The sequence below is a fragment of the Bos grunniens genome, chromosome 27 (genome assembly GCF_055505025.1).
Source record: "Bos grunniens cultivar Pamir isolate PY7600 chromosome 27, Bosgru_T2T1.0, whole genome shotgun sequence".
In the NCBI taxonomy this organism is placed as follows: Eukaryota; Metazoa; Chordata; class Mammalia; order Artiodactyla; family Bovidae; genus Bos; species Bos grunniens.
Genome location: NC_141191.1, coordinates 2,574,040 through 2,596,670, shown reverse-complemented (window position 1 = coordinate 2,596,670; position 22,631 = coordinate 2,574,040). Strand labels below are relative to the sequence as shown.

At 56.8% G+C, this 22,631-nt stretch overlaps 1 protein-coding gene across 34 annotated transcripts; it reads right to left on the bottom strand.

Moving 5' to 3' along the window:
* Nucleotides 1-418: 418 nt before the first annotated feature.
* Nucleotides 419-21,732, bottom strand: KBTBD11 (kelch repeat and BTB domain containing 11). 34 transcript variants are annotated; one of them, XM_086381031.1, is made up of 6 exons: nt 21,596-21,732; nt 14,604-14,803; nt 12,307-13,346; nt 12,075-12,166; nt 11,074-11,557; nt 419-7,366 (listed from the first exon to the last, which is right to left on the bottom strand). In XM_086381031.1, exon 6 carries the CDS (start codon nt 6,619-6,621, stop codon nt 4,696-4,698), a length of 1,926 nt encoding a protein of 641 aa, XP_086237157.1. In that variant the 5' UTR covers nt 6,622-7,366; nt 11,074-11,557; nt 12,075-12,166; nt 12,307-13,346; nt 14,604-14,803; nt 21,596-21,732; the 3' UTR covers nt 419-4,695. The 34 variants fall into 34 exon arrangements, 30 of the variants coding, with proteins under 30 accessions (XP_086237157.1, XP_086237162.1, XP_086237158.1 ...); XM_086381036.1 differs by having other exon boundaries at nt 11,074-11,396; XM_086381032.1 differs by having other exon boundaries at nt 11,074-12,166; nt 12,307-12,402; nt 12,888-13,346.
* Nucleotides 21,733-22,631: the final 899 nt, after the last annotated feature.

Here is a 22,631-nt window from a genome sequence, read left to right as displayed (position 1 = left end):
CCCCTCCCACAGGAACCCCAGTAAAGCGCTCCCCTCACACTGCATCCCTGTCCAGATGTGTGCCGACCCCTGTCGGGGCCATGAGTGTGATGAGCCCCCCGGCCCGCCCTGGGTCCGCCCTTGGCCCACGGGCAATGTCCCGGCATAGACGCTGCCCCCCGGGAGCAGTGAGCTGGAAGGCGTGCGGTGGGGAGGGTGGCAGAGGCGCCCACAGGTGCCTGAGGAGTATGAAGAGACCCCATGCCTGGATCTGGTCGCTGGAAGCCCCTCCACACTCCACACGCCTCATTCACAGGGGGCTCGCCCCCCGCCCCCACCCCTCGCAGGTCAGGCCGGAATCTCCCAGCCCCGAAGCTCATTCCCAGAGAGGCCCTCCACCAGGGCTCTGCTCCGGAGAGAAGACACAAGGACAGCCTCGCAGACTGCAGGAGCGCTAGCAACCCCAGTGATTTATTTCATCTCGGCATAAACAGGCAGATGGACAGGGTTTTACGGAGTTGGCACTCAGGACTCGAAACATGAGCGCTGATCGGTACAGCATCAGCTGGGCAAAGCTGTGTCTTCAAGACGGCTGTTTGTCTTCAAGACCCAGCAACATCACGGCACTGCTTAGCGCTGTCAAAAGCCTCAGAGGAGCTGGCGTCTCGCAGGAGGACAAATCTGGTCTTTTGTTTCATTTCACACCAGTTCACCAAGCAGGTAGGAGGCCCTCACCCATGCCACTTCCCACACTAGGAGCCGGAGCCTCGCGGTGCCCTCCAGGACGCGGGGAAGCAAACAGAACGTGGCTCTGATGCACACTCAGATGCAACCAGAACATGACCCCTTCCCATCCTTAGTTCCTGTTATCTTCCCGTGAATAATGATGTCGCAGAGGAAAGGGGAAAAGGAGAACACTTATTTTTTTTAAAGACACCAAAAATAAATCATTTTGTAAGCTAGGAAATCATCTACAATAAGACAGAATGCAAAAGAGCACTTTTGTTTACATTTCGACCCAGGAAGGTGTCACAACAGATAACATCCTGAAACCACCTTAACTTCAGGAAAAGGCAAAGACTTAAAAACACATTTCATTTCAAAACATTTCAGAGGGAGTTACCCAAGAGACCAAAAAAATTGAACAGTGGCTACCAGAATTACTAAATTGACACCAGAAAGTAACAAAAATGGACCAGGTGATTTATTTTAAGTATCTGTAGCAAAAGTGATTGGAGAAGGCAATGGCACCCCACTCCAGTACTCTTGCCTGGAAAATCCCATGGATGGAGGAGCCTGGTAGGCTACAGTCCATGGGGTCACTTAAGAGTCAGACACGACTGAGCGACTTCACTTTCACTTTTCACTTTCATGCATTGGAGAAGGAAATGGCAACCCACTCCAGTGTTCTTGCCTGGAGAATCCCAGGGACGGGGGAGCCGGGTGGGCTGCCGTCTATGGGGTCACACAGAGTTGGACACTACTGAAGCGACTTAGCAGCAGCAGCAGCAGCAAAAGTGATACCGGGAGTTGTTGTCACTAAGTAGCCAAAGAATTTCTGCAGCATTCATTCTCTGAAAGGAAAATAAACTGGCGCAGAAATAAAGTCACTGCAGTCCCAGGCCAGCCCCATAAAGCTGCCAGAGTCCACGCTGGCGCTGGCACCAGGGCTCTCCCCAACCAGCAGGAAAAACAGAAAGGAAATGAAGATGACTTCACCCCAATCCTTCAGGTTCCAAACGAACCTTGATTCACAACACAAAAGTCATTGCTGTGAACTAACCGAAAGATTAAGCTTCTGCGAATTACGTTTCCCCTGAAAATGCCCCACCGCTCTTTCAAATGTCTGGAAATGTCAGTGTTTGGGGGTTTCTTAATTTCATGAGAATTACAGATGTTGTAAATGCTCTGCCTTCATTTGATTCAAGCGATAGAAGAGCAGGGATCCTTTTACACCAACTGGTTCTCTACAGAGAGCTGGACACAGGCTCAGCAATAGGACAAGCCCCGGCCCTGGAACGCCAGCCCTGGAGGCCTGCCCCTCGCCCAGCCCTCCTGCGCAGAAGGATCCTGGGCCTGGGGCTTTTCCACTTGTGTGCTTGGCACACGGCCCAACTGGCCCCACACCCCAGGTACTGGCCCCCAAACAAAATGAACTGGTCTTCGCAGCACACAGGTCCTCTGGCACCTGTTCTAGGTGATACTGCCTTGAGAAACGTGGTCTACAAGGTTCTAAGCCCACCACCCTCCTTAGGCATCCTCCGGGATCTTGTCTTGACAACTCCCTGGGGCTCAGGGCCAGCTCCCACAGGAAGCGGTGCTGCATCTCAGCCAAGCGTCCCTTCATTCAACTCAAGGATGAAATAATATCCAAACACTCCCGAGGGGTGTGTCATCGTCTGGCTGTCCATGTCTGACAGCTAGTATGTCTCCCATCTCCAATGGGGAGAGTTGACTTTGGAAGCCCACTTTAGGATCTGTGTTTTTCAATGGTAAGCATCCTAGGAATGATTTCTCAAGTAAAATCACAGTGATCATATCTCATGAGTTTGATACTGAAGGAATGAAAATATCACCTCGGTTCCATTTCAAATAAAAATTGAGCATAAGTAATGCAAGTCTGGAGAAAAATGTACTGTCATGTGAAACGCTCATGTCTTTACAAGCACAGTTTCTTTTGGATCTCACTTCTTCTTCTCCTGCCATGTCTCCAGTCTGCTCCTACAAAGTCAGGCAATCTGGAGCCTGGTTTTTCCTAAGATGCTGACCCGAGTTGCCAAGACATCCTGTGGTGTCAGGAGTGGTCACGGGCAGGCACACAAGTTCCCAGAACACACCAGCTAAGACGGCAGAGCCCTGTCCTCAGGACATGCATGAGTCATGCTGAATTTCTAAGCATGCTTAACTGACCACTTTAACGACCACTGCCTCTTTAGGAAGCATAACCTATTCCCCGCACACCCACAGATCGCACAGGGAGGCTCCCTCCCATCACTGATTCATGAGGAAATCACAGTAAGCTACACATGACTTCATTGACTTCTGTGCCAGTAACCTTCAATGGGCACTTTTCCTGTCATAAAAAAAAAGTGGATTGGATTCAGAATCCAAGTCAGTTGGCCTCTCTTTACGAACATACATTTTATCCTTAAATGTTTAATAGATAGTAAACCCTGCCTTTTAATCCTTGTGCCCTATTACAGTAGTGAAATTTCATGTTAGTTTTATTAATGGTATTTTGGAGCTCACAATTAGACAAAAGTAGTTCATTTGCTAAACTACATTATGTTACTGTTGTTTACTTGCTAATTCATGTCCCACTCTTTTGCAACCCCATAGACTTCAGGCTCCTCGGTCCATGGGATTTCCCAGGCAAGAATACTAGAGTGGGTTGCCATTTCCTTCTCCAGGGGATCTTCCTCACCCAAGTCTCCCACATTGGCAGGCAGATTCTTTACCACAGAGCCACCAGGAAAGCCCCATACTCCCTTATAAACACATGCTCCCCCTCGTGTCTACATGCTCACTGTCACTCTGCCGCACTTTCTTAGAATAATGGTTGTAAAAATGAATTTCCCTCAGAGTTACCAGAATTAATATTTAAAACATCACAATTGGTGGGTTCAAACTATGCCTGTATGTTTTTCTTTAGAACTCTCAAAAAAAGAAAGGATTTTCGTCCTCTTTCCGGGGGAATACTACTCTCTTCAAGCCCACTATAAAATATCACAGCGGCTGGGCACCCCGGCCCTGCTTTCAAAGCAGGCGAGCACCTGGCCGCTGTCAGCCTCGCCTACTGATGATACGCTCTTTGGCCAACAGTCACCAAAGATCTAAAGCCCGAGTAACAGTCAATCATTGCTACACATTGAACATAATGATGAGCATCCTTGAAATTGAAAGTATTAAGCCCACCTCAGTTAGGTGATGAGAGGGACCTGCTCTCAGGTGTGTGGACCTTTGCCCCTGTCCGGGGCCCCTGCGATCTCCCGTGCTCACTGGACAGGAGACCTTATTGGGAATCAAAGATTTCATCTTTAGTACTTCTTACATTCGGAGTTGACACATAGGGCAGGAACTTTTAAACTAAATTAGAAAAGCTTTAAGAGCTTGATTTATCGGTTATGATTTTAAACTCCAAGCTGAAAAAAAGCACGACCTTCTTTCAGGGGTTTCCAGGAATATGGTTCACACTGGCCTCATTTAGGACTCCAGTCTGGGAGCCCCCCGCGTTTCCCAGGGCCTTCTCAGCACGCAGTAACAAGGGGGCTGGCACCCCGCAGCACTCAAGCCTGCCTCCCCGACGAGCCACACCGTCCGGGGCACACAGGGCCCACCCACTGCACCCGGAAGCGCAGTCTCTGATTCTGTTTCCTTCTTTCTCAGGTATGTTGTATCTTATTTGCAAAGTTATTTGCTCATATCCTGCTTCTTAAGCCTTCGACATCCCCCCCCCCCTTAAGCAAAGCAAAACAAAGCAGAAGGAATGCAGAGTAGAAAGGGGGCCTTAAGGCAGCGTTGCACACGGTTTGCCAGGCCCGGTAGTGACAAGCACTACCTCCTAAGTGATCCCCGTGGGCAGCGCCCACCCCCGACCCTCTCCCCCGGCCTCCGCTCCCCTTGCGCCCTTCCGGGTTCCCAGTTGGGACCTCGGCCCACGGCGCATTCCCTGTCTCGGGCCACGGAGGGACACGCCGGGTGACCACCTGGCTCATTCTACACAGCGCCCTCCTCCCCTCGGTCCGGCTTCTCCTCCGGCAAGTTGAGCACGAAGGGGAAGAGCAGGCCCCGGGCGTCCGCCGGGGTTTGGAGCGACTGGAGCTCAAAGCTGCCTTCGAGGCCCGCGTCGCCGGCGCCAGGCTCGCCCTCCCCGGGCGGCACGAAGCGCCAGGTGCCCGCGCGGCTCACGCAGTAGATGGTGCCCTCCAGCGCGGCGCAGCGGAAGGGCTGCAGGCCCGAGGGCGCACCCGGGGGCCGCAGGTGCGAGGCGCAGCGGCTCCACTGCTTGGCCAGGCAGTGGTAGCGGAGCACGCTGACCCCCCCGGCCGGCACGGCCGCCGGCGCGTCGCCGCGGGCCCCACACAGGTCGAAGCGGTAGATGAAGCCGTCCAGAGCCACCATGTCGGCCGAGCGCTCACGGCTGCTGCTGCACGGGCACTCCTGCCACTCGTCACGCCGTGGGTCATACTTGAGCAGGCGGTAGAAAAGTGAGCCCCCGGACACGTAGATCTCGCCGTTGCACGTGGTGGCCTCGTGGGCCACGGCGAAGGCGCCCCGGGGCAGCGGGGCCACGGCGGCCCAGCGGTCGGCGCGCGGGTCGTAGCGCTCCACGCTGAGCAGGCACTCGCCGCCCACGGCGTACAGGTGGCCGTCCAGGGCCAGCAGTTGCAGCTGGGAGCGCGCCTGGCGCAGCGGCCGCACAGTGCTCCAGCTATCAGTGGCCGGGTTGTAGCAGAAGACCCGGTCGGAGGGCCTGGCGCGGCCGTCGGGGCCCGCGGGCCCCACGCCTCCGGCCACGAAGAGGTAGTTGTAGAGCACGCAGAGGCCGCAGCCCCGCGCCGGCGCGCCCTCTGGCAGCCGTGTCAGCTCGCGCCACTCGCCAGCCGCCTCGTGGAAACAGTAGACGGCGGCCTCGCCGCGGCCCTCCGCGTCCCCTGACGGGCTCTGTGGCCGGCTGCCCGCGCGCTCCCCGGCCGGCCCGAGAGCGGCAGCCAGCAGGCGGGTGCGGCCGGCGCGTAGGCGGCGGCGCAGCAGCAGGTCGCGCTCGGCTCCAGACAGGCGCCCGAAGACGGCGGGCTCGCGCAGCACCTCCAGGTAGTGGTCGCTCATGAAGCGGTAGGCGGCCTCGCGCAGCTCTGCCAGCCGCTGCCGCTTGGCCGCGCTCAGCACCTCGAAGCAGTTGGCCAGGCTCAGCTGCGGCGCCACGGCGTCGGTGGCGCGCTGCGCGGCGCAGGGTAGCTGCAGGCGGCGCGCGCCGGCCACCACGTCGGCCACGTTGTCTGGGCGCACGCCCGCCATGCGCCCGCTATACGCGTAGGCCAGCAGCAGCCGCAGCGCCGCCCAGCCCACGCCCTGCACCCGCAGCACGTCCCGGGACGCGCGCGCGCGGAAGTAGTCGCTGCGCGCCGCCAGCACAGCCTTGTGCGCCCGCAGCCGGCGGCCCGAGACCTCGATGAGCAGGTCGGGCTCTCCGTGCTCTGGGCCGACGCCGGGCGGCACGGGCGCGGGGTCCGCGGGCTCCTCCGGGGATGTGGGTTCCTCGGTCGGCGGGCGCTCCCCGGGGAACGCGGGCTCCTCGGGGGACGCGGAGTCTTCCGGGGACGCGGCGCCCGAGCTGCCGACGCCCCACTGCCTCTCCACCACCCGCCGGCCGCTGCAACACGAGGGCGGCGAGGCCGCTGCGTCCTCCGCCGCGGAGGAGGCGCGAGACTGCGGCGGGGAGTCGTCCCCGGAGCTGAAGCACAGGGACGCGCTGAGGCTGCAGGGTGTCTGCGCCGGGGACGCCGCGCCCTCCCCCTCGGCCGCGTCCGGCGGCTGCAGGCTGCCCTCTCCCGGAGCCTCGGGAGCGCCGCCCCGGCCTCCGGCCTGGCCGCACGCCCCGTCGCCCGGGTAGAGGACGCAGGGGACCACCGGGTTCTCCATGCGCGCTCGCTCGGGCAGCTGTCCCCCTCAGCAGCTCCGCATCACTCCGCCCGGACTCGGGCTGCCCAAGGTCGATGGCTCCTCCGGGCTCCGGGTGTGCGATCAGACCGCCCTTGTGTCCACAGCGGCTTTCGCTCTTGCGCCGCTCGGCTCGCACCCGCCCGCCCGCTATCCCGAGAAAGGGGTGTGTCTGCGGGAGCGCGCTCCCGCTCCCGGCTGAACTTGTGACCCCAGCGCGGTCCCCGCGGGCGGGCGGCCGTCTGCCCGGGTCTGTGTAGTCGGGGCTCCGCGCGGGCGGACGGAACGGTCGGGCAGCCGCTGCCGCCGCTCTGGGCACGGGTCCCGCTCTGCGGGCTCAGCTGTCGGGTACTAAGCACCTGGCCCGCCCTGTCTCCCCGAGTCACCGTCCATCCGTCCGCATCCCATCGCGTCTGCGCTCGGCGCCGGTCTGCGGTCCACGCTTCCCAACCCTGACTTTCAGTCCTGCTTTACAGGCAGCCGCCCGGGGAGCTTTCTCCTCGTGTGTGACCCCCGTTCGCCATTAGGGCTGAGTGCGGGCCTGGCTCGGCGGTGTTCACCTGGGGGCAGGCGGGGGTGCGTAATTCACTCTCCAGGTGGGCGTTAGGACAAGTCAGTGCACACACTAGACCCGTCTTCCTCACTCATCCACCGGGGGCCTTCCTCTGTGACTTCCTTTGTCGGAACATCAGGTGTTTCCATGTCATGTCACCAGCTCTTCGTGTTCCTGTTTACAGGGGAAAGAGAGGATGTTTGAGTTTGCATTTTCCATAGGCGATTTCATGATAACATCTGCCCCCAGCAACCCCACAAGCTGTAGGCTTCAGATTTGGTGGGAAGGGGATTTTGGCTTTTCAGTGCTGGAGAGAGATTTCAGTGAATACTATTTAGGAATTAAAAGACTTGTCCTCCCCTGATTTTTGAGGCCTGTAAGGAAGGACCCAGTTCAGCCAAGGGCCTTAAATATTAATTCATTGGGTTGAACCATAAAACTGCTGGTTTGGAGGATCAGTGACAGTATCAACCATTCCCGAACTCCAACCTAATGAGATGTTATGTGTGAAATTAAGAACTCTCAGTGAGAAAGCACAGTTAGCCTATGATACCTCCTCAGTTCTGCCGTGGGACAGTTTTCCTGAAACCTGATCCAGTCAGCTATCTCAAATTCGGTTAGAGCCAGTATTTGAAGAAAGGTGCTGAGCGAGGGCTCTGGTGTGGGCTTGGCCTCCGAGGCTCCAACCTGAAACCCGTTTGAATTGCTCCTTCTCTGCACTGCACCTCCGAAAACCTCCAAGAAAGGATGCTCCAAAGAGCACACGTGCCCCCAAAGAGAAAGCCAAGACGAAACGAAACAGAAAACAAAACCCACGTAACTCCTTGGAAGGCAGAGGTGAGCACCTGCAGATGAATCAGAAGAATAAACTATCTTTCCTAAATTGGCCAAATCTTCACTGAGACTCAGCAGCCTGGAAGGGGGTCTTGGCATAAGGGGTGGGGCAGCTGTGCTCTGGTTTTCCTACAAAGAGGCTGTGGACGAGAGAAATCCACCAGATACACACAGCCAGGCCCGCCGTCTTTCCAGGCTGTGTTCACTTCTTAGACCAGATATAGTGACACCTAACCACCTACCCTCAGCTGCTTCTGATTCTCTGCTAATTGTACTTAATACTGTTACCTGATCCCTATAAATGTGCAGGGCTGAGTGTATGTATGTGTATAAACACGTTTACCTGGCTCTTTCCTGCTGCCGTGTTAGGAAATACAAGTGTCTCAGAGTTGGAAATTCTAGACGTTCAGTTCCCTCTCCCTTCCTCTCTCTTCACCTCCCTCCCTCCCTATTGCCCAGAAACTGTTACCAGTACCCCATGGGGCATATTCCCACGTGCAGGGCGCTGTCCAGTGTGGAAAGGCAGCGTGGGGATGGTGGGGACGGTGGGGACGGGCTGAAACTCTGACCACAGGCGTGAGGGTCACGGGGGAGCTGCGTGTTTACTCAGCTGTTCACCAGCCTGCGGAGCTGCTGGGGAGGTGCTGTGTCCACTGAGATGGAAATGAACTCCGGCCCCCGGTGACCGGAATGTGATGACAAACTGGAAACCGGCAGATTTTATAAGCAAAAGTTCTGGCTTTTTCCCAAAGTGCCAGAGGTGTTTTCTTAGTCAGCTGAGTCATTCAGGGAAAGTTAGATAAAAAGTAACACATACTTACATATCTTACCCAAATATATGTATACACATCCATGCCTGAAGTAGAACCAGAGAACTGGCTCTCTGACTTGCTTCTTTCTTTTCACACTTTCTTTGTATGGTATGGCCAATCTTGGACCTCAGAAAACTAACTAGTTTTAAGCCAGGAAAAGAGTTTCAGAACTTCCTAGTTACTCCTCTGGCCTGACTCTCATCAGAATGTGCACAGGCCCAACCCCTGAGGGCTCTCCTCTTGGAAGGCATCACAGACTCAAAGCCAAGGCAGGGCACGGGACTCACTTGAAAAGCCTGAGTTCGGAACTCTCGTGTTTTAAAAGCTCTTCAGAGTCCACTTAAAGCCTGAAAGAATCAGGCAAAGCAGAAATTTTGTCATAGCCGCACTAAGCAAGAGCTGCGTGATGAAACAGACACAATCTAGGCGGTCAGCAGCCTCAGCAGGCCCGTCCATGCCAGCTCCCCGTGTGCAGCCCACTGTCTGAAGGAAGGTTCTGCAGGTCGACAGGTCCTGCCCGCCCCCCACACACACACACCATGAAGGACAAATAGTCAGCATCCCCAGGAGAAAGCAGAGGACCACTTCCTTTTCCAAATGATGTTCAAGAAACTCAACTTTCAGAGCAAAACCCTCTCCCCTAGAATGACCCATTAAATGGATGGGAAGGAATCAGCCCATTTTGTGTTTAACAGTCCTGTGTTTAACAGGCATTGGCGGGTTTGCCAAGATGCTCAGGTCAGGTTTCTTTGATTGGAAGTCCGGGATTTCCAAAGGGACTTTTCCCCATATTGCACTTGGCTCTGGAATCAGAGTCCCCCCTCGGAGGCTCTGGGAGGATTCTGAGCCTGGCACCGGCCCTGATAGCAAGGAAACCACCAGACTCCCCACCGACCGTAGCACGGGAAGGGCCTCTCCCCCAAGCACCTTTCTGGGGGCTGTTAGATGAACAACTGCCTCTCCGCCTATCGTCGTGACTGACGGGAAGGGATGTGTCAGCAGAGGTGCGGGTGTGCGGTAGTAACAGAATCCTTCCTGACTACTGGTGAGAATATATTTTAATAGGAACATGTCTGCTTTAAATATAACTTAGGTAGCACTACCTGTGAAGGATATACACCTCTTCTCCACAGTGTAAATACCCAAGCAGAAGTTTTTAGTCTCTTCCTATGAATTTTTCTCTCAATATGAATTTTTTAAAAAAGATTGTGTATGATTTCCAAATGTGGACATTATTTATGCACTTAATGTGGACATCAGATCATTTAAAATTAAGTTTGTTTCATTATCATGATATAGGTTGCTAAAGAGAATCTCCCTTTCAAATAAAGTCAATTTTTTAAAAAACATTAGTGAACAGACTTATGAAGTTTATCTAAACACCTGCAGCGCCTGTTGTTGTAGCCAGTTCCTTCTGGGGGTCCTCTGAGTCAGGCCCACCATGTGTCCAATCCGAGTGTCCAGCCACCTGCTTGTCACAGTAGGGTCCCAGGACCACTCCCTGAGCCCTGCCCACCACTGACCCCCACACACCAGGGCGACCCCACTCAGACAGTGAGCAGCCAGTGAATCCTGGGATGACGTTAACCTGAGTCTACACTACCAGGCTTTAGCACTGTAATTTTTAATTTGCTTTTCACGAAGGACGTTTCTAGGACTCGCCAGACTGTAAGGCAACCTCAGTGCAGGAGTGATCATGACCCAGCTCAAGCCTGTCTCGTCTATCTTGCAGGCACTGCTGTTGTGTGTGTTACATATGTGACCCTTGCAGGAACCCTTCTGCGGGGCTGTAGCTTTTAGCCCTGTTTTACCAGAGGAAATGAGATGTGAAGCAGTCTCACCAACTTCATACAATTAACTAGCCCTGCGCCCGGCAAGTGGCTGAGCCAGACGGGGCCCACAGGCTGGCTCCAGCATCCATGCCACCCAGCGCCCGCCCGATGCTCTGGGTCCTTCTGTCTGCTGCTAGTAGTGTTTTTGTTTTTTTTTTTTTTTAATTTTATTATGTATTTTGGCTGTGCTGGGTCTCCATTGCAGGGTGCCAGCGTCCTCTGGTTGCAGTGCACGGGGACTGCTCTCTAGCTGTGGCGATGGCTTCTCCTGTTGTGGGGCACAAGCCCCCGGGCCTGCAGTCTTCAGTAGCAGCGGTTCCCCCCGCTCTCGAGCACAGGCTCGGCAGTTGTGGAGCACAGTTGCTCCTAGGCATGTGGGATCTTCCTGGACTAGGAAACAAACCTGAGGCTCCTGCGTTGGCGGGCAGATTCTTTACCACTGAGCCACCAGGGAGGTCCTTCCTGTCTGTTCCAGTTTTGAAGGTGAAGCCCGGGACTTTGCCGCATCCGCGCGGTGGGCTGAGGGACGCCTACAAAACGCTGGTGGGTCTGGTCTGCTGCCCAGCGCAGCTGGGGGGCAGGATGCTGGTGGAGGGGGCTGTCCCAGCCCTGAGAGGGAAGCAGATGGAGACGCGGGCAGGTCTGGCAGGAACGGGCCCGCTGGGGCTGTCTGTGTGGGTGTGATTTAGGGGAATAACAGCGGGCTGACTCTCTGGCACAGCTGCACTGGAGGAAGTAAAATCACAGAATGTCATGAAGAAAAGCCTTTACGTAATAGCTGTTCACAAAGTCCAAACTCCTTAGGCTGGAAAACAAGGCATTGAGCTGTCTGCTCCCAGGTCTGCCCCGAGCTCGACCCTCATCCTGGGCCAGAAAGGCCTCTCCACCTGTGGGGCGAGCGCAGAACTGCCGCCGTGCCCTGGTGAGCCCCGCGAGGTTGTGTGTGCATGCATACCCCACGCATGTGTGCCTGTTCATGCAGACCCCACGCCCTGGTGAGCCCCGCGAGGCTGTGTGTGCATGCACACCCCACACAGGTGTGCCTGTGCGTGCAGACCCCACGCCTTGGTGAGCCCCGCGAGGCTGTGTGTGCATGCACACCCCACACAGGTGTGCCTGTGCATGCAGACCCCACACCTTGGTGAGCCCCACAAGGCTGTGTGTGCATGCACACCCCACACAGGTGTGCCTGTGCGTGCAGACCCTGTGCCCTGCCCCCTCAGAGTGCTGTCAAAGGCATGGCCCATGGTCCTCCTGCTGCAGCAGCACTGCCTCGGTTTATGTGGGAGAAAAGCCCCGCGGGTCAGAGAGCCAAAATCAGGGGAGTGTCTCTGTGCCCTTGGCTGTTGCCAGTAATGAGCCATCTGGGTAAGATGATGCCCAGGGTGAAGGGATGAGACGTACGTTAATCCAACAGGACAACCAGGTCATGAAGATCTGTAGGAGAGCTTCACCATTCCGCCTCCCTCGTCAGATCGCCAGTCTTTGTTTTTAATCTGAGAGACACACACGGTGTCAGAGCATCGTGACTCACGAGACAGCCCTTGGCAGGAGATGAACTCTCACTCCTGAAGTCAGCACACTAGAGCGGGGGCACTCGGGGGCATTGCTGCTGCGGGCTCAAGGGAGCCTGTACCTTCAGTCACCACCAAACGTGACATCACAGACAGGGCCAAACTGGGTGCCGTTACAACACGGTCCTGTGCTCCGCGGAGTCACACACCCCGAGGGACTGAAAGGAGAACAGGTGGAGATAAACGTGTGCACTCGTCACGTGGAAGACTCCCAAGTTATATGAGCACAAACAACACCTTTGATTTCCAGATGCACCTCCAGGGAACAAGCCCAGAACGCGCTGCAAGAGAAGCACGTGCCTCTGTTTGCGGCTCGGGTTTGGGAGGTGTTGACCTAGGCAGACACGGACTGCGAACACCGCGATCCCACAAGGAACCACCGGGGCTGGAAGGAGGTGCATGGGCCACAGTCTCACCAGGAAACCTGTCGCCATGAGACCCAGTTTTGAGCAACAGTTGAGTAAGATAAGGCTGTCTTGGGCATCCTCTGAAATCAGAGGTGAGCTCTCCACCAGGGATGGAAAGCTGGTGTCAGAAGTGAGAGACTTGCCTGGGCTGAACAAATTCACACTTCCCCCCAGATCTTCAATCTGTTAAAGTCCCATCAGCGGTGATAAATAATTAATAGTATTCTGTCACTTACTTGGTTCACATACTGAGTGGATATAGCTGAACACCCACAATGTTTCAGGAAGTGCCCTGGGTCCTAGATGGGAGCAGGAACCAAAAAAACTTGACCTCGGCCCCCACGGAGCTCCCAGTCTAGGGAGAAAACAAGCCTAAGCCATCGTTATACGAACTCTAGTGAATTACAAACCACATAAACAAGGGTGTGAGAGGCCTGATGGACCTGGTTTCTACTGGCATCGGGGAAGATTCCTGAGAGCAGGAGGGAGCCAGACACAGGGCCAGGGGAAGCGAGAACAGACTCCTTGGGTTGGAAACAAGCTTGACCAGTTCAGAAACTGGAGAGCCTGGCGCGGCCAGGAGCCCCAGGGTGAGCAGGGCCAGGCCCCACCCTCACGTCCGAATGACAACAGGAATCCTCTGATGGCTTCGAAGAAGTGGAGGGAGGTGACAGGGCAGCCACGCAATCCATCTCCTGTTTCAGAAAGAGAGCTTTGTGTCCTTTTGTACAAAAAGATTGATTAAACTTCTTTCAGACTGATTTTCCATCACTGCCAAAAGGGCCACACACATTAAAATGGATGAACTAAACCTACATGTATCGGTGTGAATAAATTCCAAACACATAATTTTGAATTTTTGAAGGTTTGCCATTTGCAGAAAGATGCCGTATAATCCGATTTTCTGCTTATGCTTGTGCTCAGTCGTATCTGACTCTGTGGGAGCCCATGGACTGCACCCCGCCAGGCTCCTCTGTCCCTGGGATTCTCCAGGCAAGAATACTGGAGTGGGTTGCCATTTCCTCTCCCAGGGGATCTTCCTGACCCAGGGACTGAAACTGTGTCTCCCGCATTGGCAGGTGGATTCCTTACCACTGAGCCACCTGGGAAGCGCCGTAATACTATTTACATACATTTAAACATGAAAACAAAAACTCTGTATCACTCATGGAAGTGTGAAAGGGACGGGCTTGGTGGGGGGTGGGGGTGGGGGGGGTGTTGTCTACCTGCTGTATTAACACCTGGTTTCCTAAGGATTTGAAGTGTAAACGGCAAGATGATAACGTGTATTAAAGCTCACTGGGATACCATGGGTATTTTAATCACATTGTTAATGGCGTTTGATTATAACTTACAACTTAAAAATGTTATCCCATATGTGTATCAGTATTCATCAATTAAATAATCAATCTGGACTGCGACTGACTCTCGTGGAAGCCACACAGTCTGAAACATAACGAAGTCACTCACTAGGTAACAAGACTCCTAAGTTGCCATATTCTTAGTGCTACGAGTACGTGAGTAAAGTCAAGGTCAAACTGAAATGTGGGGAAGTTAAATAAAAACTCACACTTTACAATTTTCTTGGTTTTATACAGAGAGACTTGTCCAAGATCACACACCATTACTGGCAAGTTGGAGCCCAGCTCCCTCGCCTACTAATCGCACTCGCGCACTTATCGCTGTTGGCATGAATGGATCACAAGCTAGGAAGCCCTGTCTCTGACCTCTCTCCTGCTTTGCTGTGGTTAAGACGTAACAATAGAGCCCCACCCCGACCTATGTCCTCAGGTATCCTGCCGGTCCCCAGAAGCGATGCTCTTGACCTAGGCCCGCCCCCTCCGGCTTAGCAGGTCCTGGGAAAGGGCCTGAGTCTTGCCTGGAAACCGCTGCAGAGCAGCACTGCCTTTTGTTTGGCTGTCAGGAGACAAGGAACCTGGTGGAGAGCTTACAGGGAGGAATTCATCCAAATTCAACATGTGATCTCTGTCCTCTAAGCAACGAGGGTGGCGGACGGGATGCGGAGGCAGATGAAATGCCAGCTCGTCTCTCACTGTTGACACCTGGCTTCGGAAGCAGAAATCCAGACACGTTCTGTCAGTGGGAATTCCTCCATGTGAGCGTCAAAGAGGCCTCTCCCATCAGGACAGTCCTGAGACAGCCAGGAATAAGTGGATGCAAAAACAAAATATTTAAATCATCTTGAGACTCAATCCAAGGAAACTATTGGGCTGGCCAAAAAATTGGCTAAGGTTTTTGTTACATTATATGGAAAAACCCAAACATTTTGGCCAGCCCAATATATTATTAACCTGCTGTCTTTGCAAACTCTTTTAAAGTCAGTGTGTTAGTTGCTCAGTCATGTCCCACCCTTTCTGACCCCATGGACTGTGGCCCTCCAGGCTCCTCTGTCCATGGGATTCTCCAGGGGTAGGCTGCCATGTCCTCCTCCAGGGGATCTTCCCAACCCAGGGATCGAACCCGCGTCTGCTGCATCGCAGGCAGATTCTTTACCACTGAGCCACCTGGGAAGCCCAACATCTGCCTAAACAGAGTTTATAGGTGAAGGCTGCCAACATACTGGTTTCCACTGGATTTCCCCCACATGTGGGTGTGGAGTCCGGGCTGTGGTGGGGTCAGGGTGAGGGGATCACTTCAGTCTCAGGAAGAAGCTATTTTGGGAAACAGCACTCCCACTGGGGCAGACACCACAGGAGGTCAGGCAGTAGTGACTGGGGAGGGTGTGACACGCCCACACACACACACGGCCCCTTCCTGCCGTCTTCTGGGGTCTGGAAGTCCACAAGGAGGTGGCCACATCCCGTGCACGGGGCAGCTGATGCTTCACAGCCCGGCTGGGTGGGGGGCATCTGCAGGCCCAGTCCCAGCGCAGCCGACCCCGGAAGCCCCTCGCACAGCGGGCCCTCACCGGGCAGGCATGGGCTCCACCGCGCCAAGGGCCCAGGCCACGGCCGTGCACCCGGGGGCGGGCCCTCTCTCCCAGGCCACGGCCGTGCACCCGGGGGTGGGGCCTCTCTCCCAGGCCACGGCCGTGCACCCGGGGGTGGGCCCTCTCTCCCAGGCCACGGCCGTGCACCCGGGGGTGGGGCCTCTCTCCCAGGCCACGGCCGTGCACCCGGGGGTGGGGCCTCTCTCCCAGGCCACGGCCGTGCACCCGGGGGTGGGCCTCTCTCCCAGGCCACGGCCGTGCACCCGGGGGTGGGCCCTCTCTCCCAGGCCACGGCGTGCACCCAGGGGTGGGCCCTCTCCCAGGCCTCCCGCTGGGTCGGCTGGCCGTGCTCTGCTTGGACCTCTGCCGGGCAGCCCTGCCCCGCACGGCCCCACCCTCGGAGACCAAAGGGCCAGCGAGGCTGAACCTTCTTCACACACGAGGCCCCTGCACTCAGACCGGGACACCCAGCCTCCGCGGGACACGGACCTCAAGGGCTAGGGAGCCGGGCCGCAGGAGGGCTGCACTCAGGCACCGCAGGGCGGGCAGCTCGGGCCTGGGAGCTCAGCCCCGCCAGCTGGCAGAAGGAGCTGGAGGGGGCGCGGCAGGATGGCGCAGGACGCGGCTCATGGTCCCTGGGGCCCCTCAGTGCAGCCCGGCCACGTGGACAAGATGAGAGAGGAGGGGCGGTCATCCCCCGGGTGACAGCGGCCCCCTCACGGGTATGCTCCGGCCCCCAGATCCTAAACGCTGGTCACTGTGGTGATGGAGGCTGTGCTGAAAATGGCAATCACACAGCTTCCGCTCTTAGGACCGACACTTGGGGCCCGGTGCCGACCTATGAGAAATCCAGAGCCTCTGGGGACCCAGCTGGAGCCCACAGAGACAGTGCTGCCAGGGGCCCCAGCTGGCAGCAGATGTGGGTGGCCTTAAGGGCATCCATCGAGCTTCCCCACCAGATTGCCCAGCCTGTAAGTCGAAGGGCATGGCAGCCCTGCTGTTCTGAGCTGGCAGGTCTGGAGTGGTCAGTTATAGAGCCAGTGGGGCAGGCAGTGGGCAGACACATCAGGGCTCCGAGGACAGACGAGCGGGGCTCCTGGACAGCAGGGCTCAGCAGCACCGCGGCCCCACGATGCCAGAGACGGAGGGTGCTCCAGTCGGCCGGATGATGCCGGAGAAGACTTCCGGGGGGGCCGGGGAGGCCCTGCTGAGCGCTGTCTCTGTGACTTGAGAGAAGAGGGGAGCTGGAGAAGGAAGGGTTCCGTTTTCAAGTGCAATTTGGAGGAAACAAAGAGGAAGCAGGCTTACTGGGTTCACAGATGAAGCTCTTCTCCTTCCCAGCGCCTCCAAGACTGTCGAATTCAGACGGGGCTTCAGAGCCAAGATCAGTCTAGGCAGCACAATCAGATCTCTTTTAAGACCTCCTGGTATCTGAGGGGCACCAGGCAGAGGCCCTGGAAGGGTCTTGTGGTAAACAACACAAGGCTTCTAGGAATTTTAAGGATGCTTTTCACAGCGGCCTTGCAGGGAGTCCAAGGTGGAGAAAGGACTGAGTGGATTTGTGGATGACACCTCTGTCTAATGGCTTCAATCCCAGCAGATCCATAGAAAGCCCACAACGTTTTTAAGATAATTGCACAGGAAGAGATTCTGCCAGCTTGGAGTCAATAGGCCAAATCAGCTCAAAGAAACCAGGAGGCAGGCTGAGAAAATCACTCAGCTGCAAGCACCAGGCACTTTTTATGAAAAAGGGAGGAGGACTTGGAGGATCAAGAAGGCAGGAGCATCTGAGAATCACTCCCGGAGCTGGAACTGAGCCCGCTTGTGTCCGATGGCCCTGCAGGGCTGCCCACAGAGCGGCCGCTGCGTGTCGTTCTTCCTGTCTGAACAGGACAGTGGCGATGCGTCAGCCTGGCTGGGCCACGGCACCCAGGTGTTTGCTCAAATGCCAGTCTAGAAGGTATTTCTGTGAAGGTATTTTTAGTTGAGACTAATATTTAGACCAGCAGATTGGAGGAAAGCTGACTACTCTTCACAGTGTCTGAGACCCGCTCCCTGGTTCACAGACAGCGTCTTCTCCTGTGTCCTCAGCTGGAGGAAGGGCTGGGGTCTCCACGGGGTCTCTGTCATCAGGGCACTTACCCCATCATGGGGGCTGCACCCTCACAACCTCATCACCTCCCAAAGCCCCCCACTTCCTAATACCATCATCTGGGGGTTAGGCGCAGCATGTGAATTTGGGGAACACACAGGTACTCAGTCTGCAGCAGCCACTAAGTTTGTGGGTTGGCCATCAGACGACCCTGCCGGCTGGAGTGAGCTTCCTGTTATCTGTGCTGTGGACTGCAGCCCATGGGAAACTACTGGCCACCCAGCCTCGGAACAAGGCTCATGCCTTTCAGTGACCATTCTGACGGCTATCTGAGGAACCGGTCGTGGGGGCCAGGGGGGGTGCCCGCAAAGGGAGCAGGAGGAGACCCTGGCTCGGACAGAGGCAGCAGCTCCGCGTCTGCACCGTGGCCCCACGACAAAGGGTTCTCAGGGCCAGCGCTGAGGGCACCCCCCCCAGCACAGGGACCCCTGCTTACGCCACGCTCGGCCATGTCCTCCCCCCCGGACGGTCTCGCTCTGTGAGCCACGCAGTCTCAGCTCTCCAAAGTTAATCCACGTCCTGCTCCATCAAGGCCTAGTGTGTAAAGCTCTGTCAATTTACAGAGGAAATGCCACAGTTAATGAGGGATAAACGTGTATTAAGTCACAAATCTCTGACACGGCCGGGGTGCCTGTTGGCCTGCCTTCCTCCTCTGACGCGCCAGCGTCTCTGACCGCTGTCTCCGCAGGGTGTCCCCTACCGTCCTCCATTGCTGGGCTTCATCCTTCAGAGCCCAACTCACAATCCCTGCGTCAGGTGCTTTCATAGGGGTTTGTTCCTTTCCTTCAGAGACACTGCCTGCCTGCTTGTTACCACACACGAATTAACATCACTTTCACCGTATCAGAACCTAAGCTGCAGGGAGACAGTTTGGGGGAAGCGGAGGCTGTGTCAGTTTTAAATGCCATTGTATTCCCAGCACCTAGAACTGAGCCTGACCTGGGTGGGACAGACACTCGATAGATGTTTGTGAAAGGAAGAAATTGGTTTTTAATCCATCAGATATTGTATAAGACTTGCAGCAGCTTCAATTTCCAAAGTGCTGTTTATTTTAATATTCTTTCTAGCAGGAACTGGCTTGCTGGCCAAAGGCAAACTCCTGGAAAATCTTGGTTTACCCCAAAAGCCAGTGCTCATTGTGAACTATTTCACAAAGAGCTGCGGGTGCCAACACTGTCATTTTAGAGTAATTACAATAATTCCAAGAGAGAAACCCGAGTCAAGGCCCCAGTGGAGACAGTGATCCCTGAACTCCCCAGAACAGATCCACCAAGGGCCACCAGGGGAGGACGCGCCGGGACAGGGCGGGTTCTGGTCTGCACCCCGACAGCCCCGCGGGCACCTCTGGGGTGGCCCCGTAGCCATCCTCCTGGGTTCACCGCGCCCCCAACTAGGGAGGCCGAGGGGCATTACAGCTGCCTAAGTAGTTCCAGATTCACCGCAGAGCTGTGATTACAGACAATTTATGCTGCTGGTATTTAGAAAAAAACTGAAACAGGATCCCAGATGGAGGCCCCACAGCATGGAGCGCCGCCTGGTTTCAGCTCAGGGACGAGAGTGGACTTGGAGCTAAAAGGAGGCCTCGTGCTTCCCCGGTGCCAGCGTGGCAGCTTGTGTGAGCGCATGCAGAAACGGAGCGATGGGGCTGCCAGGAAGATGCTCGGGGATGAAGGGACGGCCTCGCCGCATTCCCAGACCCTCTGTTCTCTCAGCGCTGGAGCCAGCAGCCGGCACGGTCCCGCCCCAGGAACACACAGACACTGGGACCACAGGGGACTGCACAAAGCCAAGCTGCCCCAACAGCTCATCCTGATGAACCACGGACACTTCACTGTCTTCTCCCCTCTTCCCAAACCCAAGAGGGCCTTATGGCCTGTAAGCAAAATCTCTGAACTCTTTTCATTGTGTTCTAAAATTATATCATCAGCAGTATCCTGTGCAATTGACATTAAAAGGTGGAAAGACTTTATTTCTTTAAACATTTGCTTTGTTAGGCCCCAAAGGGAGAGCTGGAACCTCCAGTTACAGTGCATTCAGGGGACTGTCCCTGGGCAAATCTGAGGGATGGAGTGCTCCCTTCTGCATTTCCCGGGTAGGCATGGAGGACTCTTAATAATAGGGCACCATTAGCTCAGGGTAAGAAGCCAGGGGAACACTGGCGGTCCATTAAGAGTCCTAATTGGAAGCTGAGTACCTGATGGTTGATGCGAAAAGGAGGGAGGCGGCCTGATCACAGGCTGGGAAGAGTGAACTCACCACCCACCCCACCCCCACTGAGGGGCTGCACAGGGATTTAAAATCTGCCTGCAAGGCGCCTTCAGTACTTGGAGCAGAAATAAAACTTATTACATTGATTTGTTCTTTTCCTTGCCCTTAGAATAGATGTGGGGGTGGGTGGAGATAGAAGATGTGGTTTTGTAGGAACCTAAGAATTGGTGGAAATTTTTTTATATTTACTTAAGGCTACAGGAGCAACCACGCCATAGTGGCGGACCCTGCCGGCCCTGACCGGGAGGCTGGGGTCCCCCTGCATGAATGGGGTTGGGGGAGCCGGCGGGAGGCTTTCCGTGGAAATGCATTTAACCTCCCCTCCAGCCGGCCACACGCTGTCTTTATTGAAATGCGGTTTCTTCTCGCGCCCCGCCCCCGGCCATCGTGATGTCAGGCACGTTCCAACCCAAGCGACAAGCACCGCTGGTGGCCCGTCTGGTCGGTCAGTGGGGCAAAGACTCCGAGAAAAGAAAGCGCTCGCTGTGCACCACCCCAGCACCCCGCGAGCCCCCAGCAATGCCGGCTGCACAAGGAGGGGGTCCCCGGGGGGTCGCAGAGGGCCCCGGGGGTCCGCAGGGCAGTCAGAGGAGGTGATGGGGGCGAACCGGCAAGGAGCCTCCGCACACACTCCGGCACGTCCCTCCCCGCCGCGGTCCCAGGTCTGGGAGGGCCCTCCCACCCGCTTCCTGTGGCGCCCAGAGACGGATGCTCCGGAGGCAGCGCGGCCCGGCCCGGCCATGGCCGCCCGCGAGCCAGGCCCGCGCTGCGCTGAGCACAGGCCAAGGCACTCTTTGGGAGCGGGAAGTGGCCGGCCCCGCTGGCCGCAAACGTGGCCACTGGACCGGGACCGCCTCCCCAAGGAGCGTCCGGCCTGGGGCGCGGGGCGCGGGGCGCGGGCCTGGCTCCTCCCCGCCGGTTCAGGCCGCTCCGCCCCCGAGATGGCTCTGGCTAGGCTGCGCTCGCCGAAGCGCGATCCGCGGCGGGAACGACGGAGACCACGGCACCCCTGGGGCTGTGTCCTCGGAGGCGGTCGCCACGGGCACGGAGCAGGGGCTAGTCGCCCCCCGCTTCCGGCTGCAGCGCCCGGAGAGTCTCCGTGCCGCCCGCTCCACTAGGAGCCCCGGAGCCGGGCGGACCCCACACCCCACCGGGCCGTCTCCCCGCGCTGCCCACCATCTCCGCCCGGGCGGCCACCCCTGTCCCGAGCAGTGCCCACTCTCGGACCCCGGGCCCAATTACCCTCCGCCTCCTGGGCCGTCTAGCCGCTGCCTGCCCCTCGGGGCCCACCCCTACCTCGTAGGTCCTCTCCGCGCCCTCCACTCGGCGCCTGCCCGCGCCGGGGGTGCGGAGCCCTCGCCGGGGTCCCCGACGCGCGCGCGCCGGCCTCTCCCGCGCACCTGTAAGAACGCCGGGGGCGGGCGGGCTGCCTCCTCCGCACCTGCGCGAGCGCCCGCGGGAGTCCGCGGGTCTTTCCGGGGCCCGTCTTTCCAGTCCTCCCAGCGAGTGCCCCCCGCGCTCCCGGCCCGGGCAGCGCGGTCTCGGCCGCCGCGGCGGCGGGGCCCGGCACTCACCGCGTCCTGGAGGCCTCGCCAGGCGCTGGCGGATCTGAGAAGCGCGCCGAGGCGGGGACGCGGGCGGGAGAGCGGCCGCAGCCCGTGGCCGGGAGCGCGTGCTCGGGAGCGCGCCGGCGCGCCCCGGCCCCCGGCCGCCCGCCCCGAGCCCTCGCCGCTCGCTTAACCCTTTCCAGGGCTGGGAGGGCCCGCGGCCAGCCGGCTCGAAGCGCGGGAGGCGCGGGAGGCGCGGACTGCGGCCCGGACCCCTCGCACTGCGTATATACTGAGTTTGAATCCAACAGCTCCGCCACCACCGAGCGAGAAACAGGTTCCCGCTGGCGCAGTGCCCGCCAAAGACCAGGCTCTTTTGTGTCCTAGTCCCCCCATCCCCCCAGAAAAAATAATATATATAAAATAAAATAATGGAATTTAGAGTTTACGTTTTTGGAAAATTAGGGACGATGCGTTGTTGAAACATTTAGTGGTTAAAAAACTGCCTACATCCGTACAGACTTCGGAGTAAAAAGGCAACACTGAGAACACTCAAGTAGAGGAAACGCTGAAACTTGTTCTTGTATCTAGAAACGTGGCCCCCCACCTCCACTGGTTCTGAGCCCTGAGTGCTAGTACCAGAGAGCAGGGCATTTTCCCTTGAATAGCCCTGAGCATTTTCCTTTTAACAGCCCTGAGTTCACACGCTCCCCCAGCCTTCCACAAGGGAAAAAAAAGCAATTAAATTCCAGTAGCTGTCAGGAATTGATCCAATCACTACAAAGTACTTTGAGTCTCTTGGCATGAAAAATTAATTAGAATATCTGTGTGTTGGCGTGGAAACCGCATTCCCTGGTTCATTTAAGAGTTCTGTGCACATTGTACAAAAGGCAAGCCCTGCTCCTGGTTGCTCCCCTGTATTCCCCCAACCCCAGCCTGACTACTCCCTTCAGCTCTGTTGCACTCTGGGTGCATCTCCATCCTTTCGTGAGCTACTCCATGAACAGTGGAGGCTCCTTTCTTCATGTCTGAGTGTTTCTGGTGCCTAGAGCCTTGTGTGCAG